The sequence below is a fragment of the Colletotrichum fructicola genome (assembly GCF_000319635.2).
Source record: "Colletotrichum fructicola Nara gc5 chromosome Unknown KSG_Nara_v1_contig07, whole genome shotgun sequence".
Classification (NCBI taxonomy): Eukaryota; Fungi; Ascomycota; class Sordariomycetes; order Glomerellales; family Glomerellaceae; genus Colletotrichum; species Colletotrichum fructicola.
The window spans coordinates 2108862-2123057 of record NW_027094057.1 but is presented as its reverse complement, the minus strand read 5'-3'; the positions used below and the strand labels follow the sequence as shown (position 1 = coordinate 2123057).

General features: G+C 55.0%; 5 protein-coding genes across 5 annotated transcripts; 3 read left to right on the top strand and 2 right to left on the bottom strand.

Moving 5' to 3' along the window:
* Nucleotides 1-3620: 3620 nt before the first annotated feature.
* LEU3-0 (Regulatory protein LEU3) lies at nucleotides 3621-5983 on the bottom strand (the record flags this gene model as incomplete). Its single annotated transcript, XM_032029816.1, has 3 exons — nucleotides 3621-3886; nucleotides 4020-5685; nucleotides 5753-5983. The coding sequence occupies 3 exons, from the start codon at nucleotides 5981-5983 to the stop codon at nucleotides 3621-3623; spliced, it is 2163 nt and encodes a 720-aa protein (XP_031890563.1).
* Nucleotides 5984-7285: 1302 nt separating this feature from the next.
* CGGC5_v012303 (uncharacterized protein) lies at nucleotides 7286-7581 on the top strand (the record flags this gene model as incomplete). Its single annotated transcript, XM_032029818.1, has 2 exons — nucleotides 7286-7445; nucleotides 7499-7581. 2 exons carry the CDS (start codon nucleotides 7286-7288, stop codon nucleotides 7579-7581), a joined length of 243 nt encoding a protein of 80 aa, XP_031890556.1.
* Nucleotides 7582-8854: 1273 nt separating this feature from the next.
* vdh-0 (Vanillin dehydrogenase) lies at nucleotides 8855-10353 on the top strand (the record flags this gene model as incomplete). The annotated part of the gene is made up of 2 exons (XM_032029819.1): nucleotides 8855-9321; nucleotides 9375-10353. The coding sequence occupies 2 exons, from the start codon at nucleotides 8855-8857 to the stop codon at nucleotides 10351-10353; spliced, it is 1446 nt and encodes a 481-aa protein (XP_031890557.1).
* Nucleotides 10354-11434: 1081 nt separating this feature from the next.
* Nucleotides 11435-12964, top strand: CGGC5_v012301 (putative threonine--tRNA ligase; the record flags this gene model as incomplete). The annotated part of the gene is made up of 1 exon (XM_032029820.1): nucleotides 11435-12964. One exon carries the CDS (start codon nucleotides 11435-11437, stop codon nucleotides 12962-12964), a length of 1530 nt encoding a protein of 509 aa, XP_031890558.1.
* Nucleotides 12965-13228: 264 nt separating this feature from the next.
* Max lies at nucleotides 13229-13745 on the bottom strand (the record flags this gene model as incomplete). The annotated part of the gene is made up of 4 exons (XM_032029821.1): nucleotides 13229-13240; nucleotides 13300-13309; nucleotides 13395-13506; nucleotides 13634-13745. The coding sequence occupies 4 exons, from the start codon at nucleotides 13743-13745 to the stop codon at nucleotides 13229-13231; spliced, it is 246 nt and encodes an 81-aa protein (XP_031890559.1).
* Nucleotides 13746-14196: the final 451 nt, after the last annotated feature.

Sequence of the window (14196 nt, the reverse complement as noted above, 5' to 3'; positions counted from 1 at the left end):
GCCGAAGGAAAAAAGCACCGCCCTTGTAAGGCGTATTTTACAGATTAAATCGTCTTCTTAGAGCGCAGCGTTGACGTTGTTTTCCACCGGGCCGTCACAAGGAGGCCACAAAAGAGGCCCGAAATTGCGGCCAAGTGTCCTGCAAAGCCACCGGCTCGGCCGGTTCAACGGTCGTCGCGGATAGCAGCGAATGAGAAAACGGCCGCATACAATTGGAGACCTCTTCAAGTTCGACACTCTTTAGACAAGCGCGATTTGAAAGACGAAAGAAGAAAAAACCGCTTCTTCTCATGAAGGGTCGGGCCAAGTAGTTGCTGTAGTAGCTGCGGAGGGACCGATAATCGAGTCGATGGTCACCCTCCCCGAGAGTAACATGTGTTATGCCGCAAAACGCTGTGCCTTCCTTCCTATGCACCCCAATAGGCCGGCTGCAGCTCTGACGCTCGTCAGAACTGACTTGCTTCTGTCTCTTCCTGTGTGCGTGGTCTGCTGTGATTCTACAACTTCTCCAGCTCCCAGCAAGCACTCGCAGGTACCGCCGGTCGCTTTGAAACCACAGCTTGTTTGTCTCCCTTCAGCTCGTCTGCAGGAACGAGGCACACATGATGGCATTGCCATGTACCTCTTTTTCTTACCCTATTTCTATTCTCCAAGTTCATTCGCTGCGATGCTGGTGAAAAAGCGTGGCGGAGCCCCCAGTACGGCGGAGGCTGTGAAAAAAAAAACAAGGTCTCTTGCAAGGGGCACGACAACCAACCAACAACCGCGAGAAACGACCAACAGGCCCCCAACAAACCAAACCTGCTGCGGGAGAAATCCACGTTTCTGACGATGAATCGACGAAAAAAAATCCTACACGCCCCAAGCTTCCTCGGGCCCCTCGTCGAGGACCACGCCCAGATCCACATCCACATCCCACACACAACCACCCTATGTCCTTCTCGGATTTTGATCTCTTCCACCAAGTGAACATCACAGCCCCCTCTCCTCTCCACTACGATCGAGGATAGCACGAAGACGAAGCAGTGCCCGCAATCTAAGGTTGTTCCCGGCCGCCACTCCCGCCTTCGAGCACGCGAACCAGTCCACCTGATGTGTGTGTCTCGCCCGTTTGAACAAACCATCAGAGCAGCTTCGGATAGCCTCACCACCCTCCCCTCGTCGCGAACAAGACCAGCCATACCGTGGTGTACCTGACAGACAGCTTCCTCCCAGCCCCCACGATGACTCAATAGCCAACCGTTGATCGAAGCTACTACCCCTCGACTCCTCGACTCCCCACGCATGCCTCTTTCGATCGGAGACAGAGCCTGGGTACAGGCTCCGAACGAACGAGGCAGTGACGTCGGGCCCCCTTGGAAGCCTCACACCGCTCGAAGAAACAACATTGCCTCTCCCCCCGGTCCTCCGTCCTCTTCCCCGGGGAGCAGCAGACGTGCCATACACTGCCCCGTTCCGTACCCCTCGACGTGAGACCATACGTCCGTAGCTAGAGACAGATAGAGAGAGCCTCTCCATACTCTGCACTACCTCCACGATCCGAAAAAAGAAGACTGAAAGTCAGCCTCGCCGGGCTGTGTACAAGCAACTTGCCTTGCCTCGCCTCGCTTCTCCTCACCAGCTCCCACCAACCATTGCCGTCCGTCCCTCACCCTGCATGGTCTCAATCTCGCGTGACGAGAGTCTACGGGGATGAAACAAGCGCTGCGCAGCGGCTCTAGACATGGGAAGCAATCCATCCCCACGAGGGGGTTGGTGGAGGAGAAGGATGGGAACCTGAGATACTTCTCGAGGTTGTACACATACACATGGAAGCAAGGAGTCGGAGTTGGTTCGTGGTGATGCGAAGCCGCAGCACCAATGGGTCCAGGTCCAGCCTTGCCCGATAGATTTTGCTTTGCCCGTCCTCCGCCGGCGAGAGGTTCATCGAGGGCCCAGCGGTGATGGAGTCAAATCTACGGCGGCCCATCACGGCGGCCGGCTAACAAGTCGGTCCCTGGCGAATGGGGATCGAGTGTGCCGGTTTCTCGGAATGAGGCCAAATGAAGCTGAAGAACGAGGAACCTCCCCCAGGGCCCAATGATCGTTTGATGACGGCTATTTTCCTGTTGTTGGACAACTCGCAAGCTCTCGACATCCATGGACCATCACATGCCTCGTACTGGTAGTAGTTGTTGTTACTGTTGCTCTTGCCGTCGTTTGTAAACTGGAACAACTCTGAATGGATCCGGGCGCAACATTGCTCTGGTGATTTGCTCCCCAAGGAGACAAATCACAGAGGCCAATTTCGCAACTGCTACGTCGGTGTGAGCCATAGAGTTCAACCCATTCTGCAAATCTCGTGATGGTGATGTCTCGGCAGTTTGGAAACCTCTCGTTGTCGAGCGAATCACGCGCCCTTGATCGCGACCCGTTGTTCCTCCTCCATCAAAGGGGCCTCTGATCTGTACAAACTCCACGACCATCGTCCGTTGGATTTCCCCTCCCCCTAGGTGAGATTGTCTGCCGCGCCCTTCCGGCAACAGTCGAGTCAGCATGTCCATAGCTCGGTGTGACTAGTTGATGCCTTTGGACTCACTCAGTCGGCGAGGATGTCTTTGACAGGCACCAAACACCAACATGTCGTTGGGGATACTGTCAGTCATGACTTGAGTCACCGCCGCGGACCTCGCGTCTCCCTTCACTTCACCGATCCCTTCACTCTGATCCGTCGTCACGCGAATGCGGCAACCGACCCTCCCCCTTTGACTCACGTCACGGGTGCGGTGTCGTTGGGTTAACCGTTGGGTGACCCAGCCATGTTTCACCCTCATCTCCCACACAGAACACTAAGCAACTAGTCCTTTGGTGGAATTGGTCCAGGTAGGTTGGAACGACTTTGAATTAAACATTGTGGAATTCAATAACGCTACAGCTAACTACATCTTGTGTGACGAATCAAGTGTGTACCCATGGGGAAAAAAAGCCCTGCTCCCGCCGTTGCTGATGCCTCGATGGTTCCCAGAAAGAAACGAAAACGAATACACTGTGACCTCCCTGAGAGAGGACTCGAGGAAAGTAAAGAAAACGATGAAACGTACAAAACAATAACGACCGCCCGCAGAGAAGCCGCAACCCGACGTCGACTCATCATGTCGTGGGGATCATTCGTCGACCATACGTGATTATATTGTCACCTCCAACAGTGACATACCAAACAACGAAACAACAGACGCATGACGCCGAACTTGGGTAGAGAATGGTTTCCATTCTGTGGCACCGGCAGCTGTGGCAGGCAAATAGCGTAACAGGAAAAATACGTGCCTTTGGGCACCAATGATGTATGTTCGGGGGGTATAATCATCGTGAAACGACGACATCGCTCACCTAGGAGTGCGGAAGGATCGCCGAGAGCTGCACACCTAGTCACTGTATCCCCGGACCCCAAGAGGGGGCCCATCGCAACGTCTGCCAAGGGGCGTTTACTCACCCCGGTTTGACAAGCTGCGATTTCAAGCTGTGTACAGCTTTGAAACATCGCCCCCAACCTGCGGGCGTTCTCCTTTTGCCCCACGAGCCTTATGATTGCGTTGACGAACGACGTGTGCATATGAAATATACTGATTTCAAATGAGGACATCCTAGGCGCCCTCGACAGGCTGCACAAAGTTATAGCTGAAGTCCAGGAGGCCGTCCAGCATCCAGTGTTGCGGATCGAAGAAGTCGTAATTCGACTCGCCGTAGCTCATGCCGCCCAGCATGTTGTTCGTTGACTGGTTTCCGAGTCCACCAGAGGCTCCTGGGGTGAGGGCTCCATTGGAAGCGAGCATGCTGTTCGCTTGCAGTCCTTGGGTTGCCGGCATAAGAGTGCTGTCCAAATGGGTCGATGACGCCGAGGACTCGTTCGCTGAGTCTGGATTAGTAGGCTGCTTCAGGGCTATTTGGGGTGGCACGTAAGTCAGTCATCACAGTCACACCGAAGCAGAGACCTGGATGCAATGGCTAGGGCGCAAAAGGGGAGAAGGGGCTGGGGGTTTTACCATCGAGTGACCCTCTACCTTGGGCCTGATACTCTTCTCTCCATCTCCAGACGGAGTCAAAAACGAGACTCATGCTATGGCGACATCGCACCTTGAGCTGCAGTGTATCGTCAATGAGAAGCGGAGAATCATCATTGTCGAAGGATTGGTTGTTGTCGAGTCGGGCTCCATTCCACATTTGCACCATCAGCTCGGCGAGGCGCCACTGAAGATCATTGTTCACGACGCTTGTCGCGCGAATGGCGTTGATGGTCTGGTGGAACAGGTTGCGCCCCCGGTCAAAGTCGATCGTCTTCGAAAAGAAGGACCGCATGAGCTTCAGGAGAGCGAAGCCGGCCGCAATCAGCATCTGCTGGATGTAGTTTGTTGCATAGAGCAGAATCTGCCCAGGTGAGTTTTGCCCAGGCGATGTGACCTTGTCAACCTCTAGGATATTGTCGAGAAAACTTGTCGTTGCTCTCCAGAGACCCATCAAGTCATCGATGTATCCAGGAGTTGTGCTAGAGTCGAAAAAGCCAGCCAACCGCAAGTGAAGAGCAGCAGCTCTCATGTGCAAGTTGACGATAGGACCCAGATGCTGGGAGAGGATCGAAGCTTGCAGTTCGTTAAAGTCCTTACGGTAAACTCTCATCAACATGGCTCGATGCTCGTCCCCGGCAACTCCTCTCGGATCACTGGCATTGCTGTACATCTCTTTTGAGACCTTGTCACAAAATCTCTCGACTTGAAGCCTGGCCTCGAGTTCAGGGGTCAGTCGGAATGGCCCGTCCTCACCCCGTCGAACGGCCAAGGTCCAATCGTAGAGGGTCGAAGCAGGCTGGCCGTAGCCAGTACCTATGCTTTGAGCGACAATGTTGCAGACGGCCCAGGTCTGGACGCGGTCATGAAGCTGCTCCTTGTTGAGATCCACAGACACGCGAGAGAAGTCTTGGCTGTGGTTTGGCCTGTGAAGACCAATGCCCGTCGCGACCTTCATCATGACACCACACAGGATATGCGTAGGGTCAGCGCTGGTTGTACTCGTGGGAAGGGGCCACGTGCACAGCAGGCAGAGAGCCTTGACGACGAAATAGCTGCTGGGCACATCGCCAATAGTGGACCACAACAGCCGCGTCAGAGGGCCAGATATTGACGTTAATAGGTGTGTATCTGCGCTGTATCTGCGGGCTGCGACCGAGATGATAGACCAGAAGAGCAGGGAGTGCTGCTGAAAGTATTGATCGGGCGACTGCGTCGGGCTGAGAAATGGTAGAAACGGATGATAATATGCGAAGAACTCGTGGAAGAGCTGGTTGACCGAGTCTTCGGTCAAACGCACGTTTTCCAGCTCGTGAGTGTATCGTGGTAAGCTGTACGATCCTCCTCTTTTCAGATGTAACAGTGAGGAGACAGCTTCGTCGGAACCCATGAGGGACGGGTTCCGGGTGTGTGTGTAGACGCTCTGCGCAATGGGGGACTGGAGGTCCTCCTGGTCGTCCTCAACGGTGTAGCCCTGGTTTTGGGCGCGTGCGATGTTGCGGCGCAACCTCTCGATCTCCTTCTCCATCTCGGCATGTTTACTACGCTTTCCAATGCGCTTGAAGTTTGACTCGATCTTGCACTCGAGCTTGAGACGATTACACCTTGAGCAACTTTGAAAGGGATCTTGTACGACGTCGCATCGTAACTGTTCCAATTGGCGTCTCGTTAGCTACGTGACTCTTTCCGCTGTTGTGATGCTGTGGGTGACTCACCTTCTGCTGGCGGCACTCGTTGCAGGCGCGCTTAACACCTGGCTGGCGCTTCTTTGAGTCAGGCTCGCCGTCGTGGTCGTCGTTCCCAGCATTGCTACCGGGACTACTATCGAGGGCCATGCTGCTACGCTTCCGCTTAGGAGGACCGTTATTCGCATGCCTTGCGCTCACGGGGCTTGTGGGCGATACGGGCGTGGCCCCGCCGGCAGATGTTATGGCCGGACCGTCCATGCAGGGCACCGGAGGGCGGAGGGTCGGTCGCGCTGAGACAAGACAAGACACAGACACAGCACAGGCGGGATCGGGGGACCCCTCCCGGGCCGGGCGTGGCGTGAGGTGCGAACGGAGGTCGCAGGAACGACTCGGCAATCGGAGATCTCTCGAATGGTGAGCTGGGCTCAAGCTCACTGGGGCGGCGGTCCGGTGTCGCGACGAGTGTGTTGAATTGTTGATGTGAGGTGGGAGCTGGTGTGGCCGAATGCGGAGGGCGGGGAAGTTTACAATTTTGACCTGAAGAGCGAGGCAAGAGATTTGCGGTGGCCCGGTGGATAAGGAAGGGACTTGGGGGCCATGGGGGTGCGTCTGACTCCCACTCGCTGTTTCTTTTTGGCCGTTGGAAGGCTTTCTTTGGGGGCGCTGATGGAGAGCGGTTGGCTGGTACGCGGTTCGTGATTGGCTGGATTGGGCTGCTGAGTCCTCGCTTCCCCGCTTGCAGCTTTCTGCAGCGGGCGGGGTCGAGAACCAGTACACTGTATGGAAGCCGTTCGCACCTGTCAGCTTCCCCAAACGGCATGGTTTCCGTCGGAGGATTAGCACCCGATTCTCACCGAGATAAGGTACACTTGGGCACCTGCCACCGCTGCTCGTGGCTGGAAGCCAGTGCACAGACATGTATGACACGCCCAGGAACTCGCGTGCAAAAAGGATAAGCATCGATAGCCAGAGACGTCATTACGTCCATTGAGACCGACTTCGCCCTCCGATATCGTTATCCCATCCCTCCAGATATCCACCCTGCCCGGCCTTTACCGCGTAATGCAGCTGGAGAAGAGTTCCACGACTCCGCTGGTTCCTGCTCTGGTGCCAAGCGTAAGCGCTCCATCTGTGACAGCACAGAAACCAAAAGTGGAAACTGCGGGTGTCAATTCGCATGTCCACAGTGCACTTGTCCTGTCTGGCAGCGCGATTCTTGGAATTGACTGGTCGAAAAGTGCAGTTGCGGTCGGAAATAATGGGGCCGGTGACTAAGCACTCACAGATGGGCCCACACTTGCAGCCCGCCAGTGGTATTGGACGATGGAGCTATGCATCAAGGTAGCTAGAACTCTTGAGCAGACAATCCCATCAGACGAACGGCTTTGTTCGACCCTGAATCCCCTCCGAGATCTGACTCGTGGCTGCTTTTTCCCAGCTCAAACCTTCGCTAGATTTCTTCGTCAGCAATACCGACAGCCTGGGACTGCTCTGCACCATCCTCATCTCTCCTTCCCCGCCTCCCAGCCTGAGCATTGAAAGTGCCATAATCCAAACATCATGTCCGAGCAAGCCGGAAAGCAGGCAGGGAAGACCCCGAAGAAAGTCGAACTTGCACTGCCACCAGTCTACCAAGGAAGCGGATCATACACGGAAGCTCGCAGAGGAACCCGTGACGTGCATTTTGCCGTCCCTGGATCTGCATCCCGACGGAAGCCAGGTGAGGTGCTACTGTTGCAGGCGAGAAACGAAAACCAAAGCTAACGGCTGCAGTTGAGGTTATTCAAGTAGATACGACAGCAGTGCCTCAGCCTTTTCTTGACCCAACAGTGCTCAAAAAGTCGCAACAGTCTTAATCCGGCTTTTCATTGCCCAAAAGTGCAACCGCGCTTCCCGCATGAGGACAAAGTTACCTGTAGCCATTCGGCATCGTACAAAGGGCAAATGGAGACCCTTCTTTCTTGTCACTTGATATTGACGCCACAGCATCTCGTGGGCGAATGTGGCCTTGAGCTACACAAAGCGCCGCTGCCATGCCGAATCAACGCTCGACTGTGTGACTATCGAATGCATTTGCGATACGGCCCGCGTATCAAGCGGTCGCAGGGACAGGTCTCACTTCGCGACAGTCTCATTCTTATTCTCGCCGTGCCAGGGTCGATTTAGCCTCATAACACCAAAATGCGGACATGGTTTCATGGATGCAAAATCCATGTCGTGGTGACCCTCGCCGAAAACTCGGAGGCAGCAGGGTGGTCCCGCGACTCAATCGCGCGGGCATTGTGTCCCCAAGGGCGACTCGGAATCCGACCTTCCACTGGCCCTCGGTTGCTTCCGGCTTAACTCCTAAATACTTCAAAAGGTCCCACTCACAAGGAAACAAGACGCCGGTGCCAAGCAGTTGGAATTGGGACATTTGCGTCGTTGCGGACGAGCATCTCGGGGAGATCGCGCCACCCATTGATAATTCAATTATCTCTGACCACCTTCAGTCGATGATTGGACGAGCAATTATTACAACCGTCGCTAGGGGCACTGCAGAGTTTCAGCTGCGCATACGCTGCAGAAATGTCGGTCCTGGACAAGGAATCTGTTTGATGGGCCCCTCCAACAGCGGCACAGCACACAGACGGATACGTACGCGGGCTTCCGGCCGGCGATGCGAACCAACTGGTCACACAAAATCGACGGATCCACTCCGGGTCCCTGTCCGTACCTCCCCCCGATCCCACACCCGGCTGGGATGCGCCCGGGGGAATCGCCCAACTGTGCTGAAGGATTCGGAAGCAAATTGGTAATGACGGTCCTTTTAGGAATGCGAAGTCAGAAGCACATGGCTAGGCAGTCTCAGAGTTTCTCGCCGTGCCCACTTTCCGAGTGCGGGGTTCCGTGCACTAGGCGTGGCTTCGAACTTCGGCATGTCGAAAGGGCAAGGGTCCAAAGGGCACCCAAAGTGTTCCATGTCGATCAGTGGCTAGTTCGGAGAGCTCTATAAGAATCAGGCTGAACTCCTCACTCGTGTAGCTTTGCAAAGGAATTCTGTCACATTTACTATCTCACTCCTTCTCAAAATCATCTTCAACCCTCTTCCGCCTCTCCGTCGACATACCTCACAATTAAAGTTCAGCCATGACGAACACAACCAATGGCTCGGGAGGCTTTACCGTCCCTTTCCTCATCGACGGAGAGAAGGTCTATCCTGAAAAGACTTTCGAAGTAGTGTCTCCCGCTACCGGAAAAGCTGTTCACAAGTGCGGAAGTGCCACTGAGAAGGATGCCATCGCAGCGGTTGACTCTGCCGCAAAGGCTTTCAAGAGCTGGCGCAAGACGACACCCAACGAGCGCAGAGACATCTTCCTGAAGGCTGCCGATATCATGGATGGCCGCAAGGAGCAGTTGTCGAAAATCATGTGCGACGAGACTGGCGCTGCCAAGGGCTGGTCTGATTTCATCCTCGGCCTCGGTATTGGCTGCTTCAGAGACGTCGCCGGACGTCTTGTGACCGTTGAGGGCACTGTCCCCGCAACCAGAGATCCAGACGTGAGCGCTATGGTTCTGAAGGAACCCTATGGTGTTGTGCTTGCTATTGCGCCTTGGTATGCCATCCTTATCGCGGCATGAGTGACGTATCAGCTAACCCCGCTGGCAGGAATGCGCCCTACGTCTTGGGCGCGAGAGCGATTGCGTTCCCAATCGCTGCCGGAAACACCGCCGTCTTCAAAGCTTCAGAGCTTTCCCCGCGTGTAATGTACGAAATGGCCGACTGCCTTCACCAAGCCGGTCTGCCCAAGGGTGTCCTGAACGTCATTGTTCACGAGCCCGCCAACGCCGCAGTCATCACCTCGTCACTGATCGCGCACCCCGAAATCAAGAAGATCAACTTCACCGGCAGCACCAACGTTGGCCGCATCATTGCTAAGCAGGCCGGAGAGCACTTGAAGCCCGTACTACTCGAACTCGGCGGCAAGGCCCCGGCTATCGTGTGGGAGGATGCCGACCTCGACCTCGCTGCCGGCCAATGCGCCGTTGGTTCATTCCTTCACGGAGGTCAGATCTGCATGAGCACAGAACGCATCATTGTGCACAAGAAGGTCTCCGAGCAGTTCCAGGCCAAGCTCTCCGAGTCTATCAGCAAGATTTTCTCATCAGAGGCTGACGCGCCTGTGCTCATCAACCAGCTTGCCGTCGAGAAGAACAAGAAGCTCATCAAGGACGCCGTTGGCAAAGGCGCCGCCGTCGTTGCTGGCAATGTCGAGGCAGAGGAAGTATCCAAGACGAGGATGCGTCCCATCGTCATCAAAAACGTCAACACTGAGATGGACATTTACAAGACCGAGTCTTTCGGGCCTTCAGTGTCACTTTTCGAGGTTGACACCGAGGAGGAGGCGCTGAAGATTGCCAATGACACCGAGTACGGTCTGACATCTGCCGTCTTTACTGAGAACCTGCGGACCGGACTTCGCTTTGCCAAGGAGATTGAGTCCGGCGCTGTTCACATCAATAACATGACTGTCCACGACGAGAGCGGCTTGCCCCACGGCGGAGTCAAGTCTAGCGGTTTTGGTAGATTCAACTCGATAGGTCTGGACGAGTGGGTGAGGACGAAGACGATCACCTACCGTAACTAGGTTTCTTCCACAGCGAAAATAGAATAATAATTACACTCCTAGAGTTGAAGTTTTCAAAATTGGCGTATCATCATCTGCTCTAGACGTATCGCCGTGAAGTTTCCGCTGTGCTAGCTCATGGGTGCCAACACGTGGCTCGTCGCCTCAACGCTCCTCTTTTCTACCAAGACTATCGGTTGACTAGTTTAATCAACATTCCCGCTTTGGGTTGACACACGACGATCCTTAAGATCAACGGTTGAACCTGCATCTTTGGCTGACAAAGATCTGCGGGGGATTCTTCAGCAATTACACTATCAAAATCAAGCTCTGGGTCATGTCACACAGCCGATCGATTGCTGCAAGCTGTACCAATCGCCACGAGATGTGGTTGGCTCTAACAAGCAGACAGCCTCAAGTTGCCGAGGTTCCAAGCCGATGGCCGTTGAGGGCTCAGTGTGCGCGCTTCTCAGACAACAAGGTATGCCAATAGTCCGCCGTTGAGTGGGTCGGACGCTTAGCTCCGAAGCTTGTTGTCTCGAGTTCCCCTTCATGCATAGTCACTTTCTGCCAATGACCTTCTAATCGAAACCAACCACGCCATAGCTTTCCTGGCTGTCGTTGAAATTGGAACTGACTGATTCGGGGCAGTTGATGCTTGACTGATACTCAGATCCAGCGCTGCATGTTCTCCCGGCAATGGTCCCCTAACTCCCCGACCGTAAGAGCGACTGACACAGTCGGACTGTGGATCCTAAACTCCCCTAACTCCCCTGGAATTTCGACTTCAGATCGAAAAGACGTTGACGAGATCTTTCGAAATCCCATTTACCAAATATGCAAAAGATTCAACGGTGAGATGTGCGTCTAAATAAGGCTTGCTGCTTGCAAGATGAGGGTGGTGACATGGGAGTTCAGGACAATGGCCCCGTCCCGAATACTGATAAGATAAGCGACGAAATGGTCCGTGCCGCTCACTGTGGGAATTTCGACGCTAGCGTGCTTGTGTGACGGAGCTGCAAGATCCTAGCATCACAATTTCGCGAGCTTCAGGCTTTCCTGTGTCAAATGGCATGACGTTCAATTGGCGACACTTTGCGCCATGCTTCCCGCACGGGCAATTCGACCAGCTCTTCGAGTGATCCCGAGTCTGCGAAATGCATCACTGAGACCTCAACCGCTACCAAAGAGATGGTACTCCGACAAGAAACCCGCCGCGCCCGCGGATAGCCCCGACGAGTACGACCATCGCAAGCTGGGCGTCCAGCAGGAGCTGTTCACCACGTCCGTCTACAGCCCCGGGTCCCCAATCTTCCTCCCCAACGGCACGCGAGTCTTCAATCGCCTGGTGGACTTTTTGCGACGGCAGTACACCCACTACGGCTTCGACGAGGTCATCACACCGAACATCTACAAAAAGTCCCTCTGGGAGGTGTCAGGCCACCTGCAAAACTATGCCGACGACATGTATACCGTCACCAGCCGTGCGCGCGCCGCCGAGGCTGCGGCAACGAGCTGCTGTGGTGATAGAGAGACCCCCCAAGAGGGCAAAGGTGCTGAGAGTCGACTGGCGGAGGGCGAGGACCAAGACTATGGCCTCAAGCCTATGAACTGCCCTGGGCATTGCCTCATCTTCGCCTCGAAGAACCGCAGCTACCGCGATCTTCCCATTCGTTACGCCGACTTCAGTCCTTTGCACCGGAACGAGGTCTCGGGCGCCCTCAGTGGCCTGACGCGCGTGCGACGTTTCCACCAGGACGATGGCCACATCTTCTGCCGACCGATCCAAATCAGGGAAGAGGTCTTCAAGACGCTCGACTTCATGAAGACTGTATACGGGGCCCTGGGCTTGGATTACTTTGATTTTGCGCTGTCTACCAGGCCGGCGGATCATTACATCGGCACCGATGCGGAATGGGAGCGCGCAGAGGCGCAGCTGCGCGATGCTCTTGAGCAGGCTGGGCTGAAGTACACGATCAAGGAGGGAGACGGCGCATTCTACGGTCCAAAGATCGACGTCATTTTGCGTGACTCTGACGGGAAGTCTCACCAGGCTGGCACCATTCAGCTCGACTTCCAACTCCCTCAAAGATTCGAGCTTGAGTATAGCGCACCCGCGCCAAAACAAGAGACTCAGGGCGTGCCATTGGAGGAAGTTGACGCGGCAGAGCTGGAGCAGAACGGCGTGGTGACGCCCGTACTGATTCACCGCGCCATCTTGGGATCCGTTGAGCGTCTGATGGCGCTTTTGATCGAGGAGTACAAGGGCAAGTGGCCTTTCTGGTTGAACCCACGCCAGGTTGCAATCTTGTGCCTCAACGACACGAAGCCTGTCTTGCAATGGGCTTCGGAAGTCAAGAACGTCCTGACGGGCCATAGTCATGATAGGGCAAGGCAGCCGCAGCCGACCGGCTTCGCAGTTGAAATTGATGCCAGCAAGCGGCCGCTGTCGAAGAAGGTTGCAGAGGCGCAGAGCAAGCAATACAGTCTCTGCGTTGTGGTGGGCCCCAAGGACGTCGAGAGCGGAACAGTTGCCGTGAGCGACCGGGGGGCCGGCTACAAGGGAAAGGCCAACATGACTCCCGGTGATCTGCTTGAAAAGATGAAAGAAATGGCGGCGACATACCAATAGACTCACAACTGTGTAAAAACGTGTACAATATACAACCCCTTCGATGAGGTTGGCTTGGCATTGGGAATTAAAAGTCATGATGCTATGATGCCAATGAATTAACAGCATGAAACCCTCCTTCATTAATCATTTCCGATTATCGCGCCATAAACCTGCTCTTACTACTCGTCTCCATCTCCGACCTTCAATGTTGTCAAAAATTGATGCTTGGCACGTTAGCGCATCATTATGTCGAACGCCGCAAAACCCCGTTTGCCAGACTATTTAATCAATGCACTGTAATCGCATTAGCACACGTGGAATAACGAGATGGGACGCTACTTGGGCTGACTGACTGATTCAGCGCTTGAATTTCTCGTCCACCTCCACGCCACTGTTCTCGAGGCGCTCAACCATGGCCCGCCGTTCCGCGAGTTGATCGCGCATGAACTCGACGGTCCTCTTCAGAACCAATCCCTCCGAGCGCCCCTGGCCCTCGAGGCCCGGGACCAATTCCGTCAACCTGTCAAAGCCCTCCCTGATCGCCTGGCGTCGCTTCTGCTCTGTTCGTAGAATGTAAGAATATGAGTTTCACGCCATGAGAGCGTCCCCGTCCTGAGTTTGCAGCTCTGCACGGGTGGTTGCGTTCTGTACGAATTGAAATGACAGGATTGGGGAGGGACTCCTTACCAGATGCGATGTGGTTCTGCTTCTTCTCGGCCTCGGTCAGGCGAGGCTTCTCCTCAGGCTGGTCGCCATCACCGGCTCCTGACGGAGAATTGGACTTGTTGGGCGAGGACATGACGCGCGCAGGCAGGCGATGAAAGAGACGAATTGACTAACAGCGCAAAAAGGTCTCGATTACGTCGTGCAGATTCATGGGGGATGGTGTGTCGTTGAATCTGCCCGGGAGGGACCGCGAAGGCAGTTGAGGTAGTGAGGTAGGCAGTAGTGTGTGTTTCAACGATCACATGCGTTTACGTTTTGCGCCAGCAAGAAGACCCGGGTGTCTTATGAGATCTGAGTCCCCTCCCCCCCTTGCGCATTGTCGGACTTGCAGCCCCCCTGTCAACTTAGTTCCTGCAGCACGTTTGTTTCCGCGCCAGGCAGGGCTGGCACGGCGGCAGCTGAGCGCCCCTTCGCCATTAGGCATGACGGCTGATAAGATAAGAGAAAGTGGATCTGGCGGGGTTGGCATGTCGAAGTCGTGGCCGTGGGTACAGCGTCTGGGCGGTGACGGCGTGCCTTCCAAT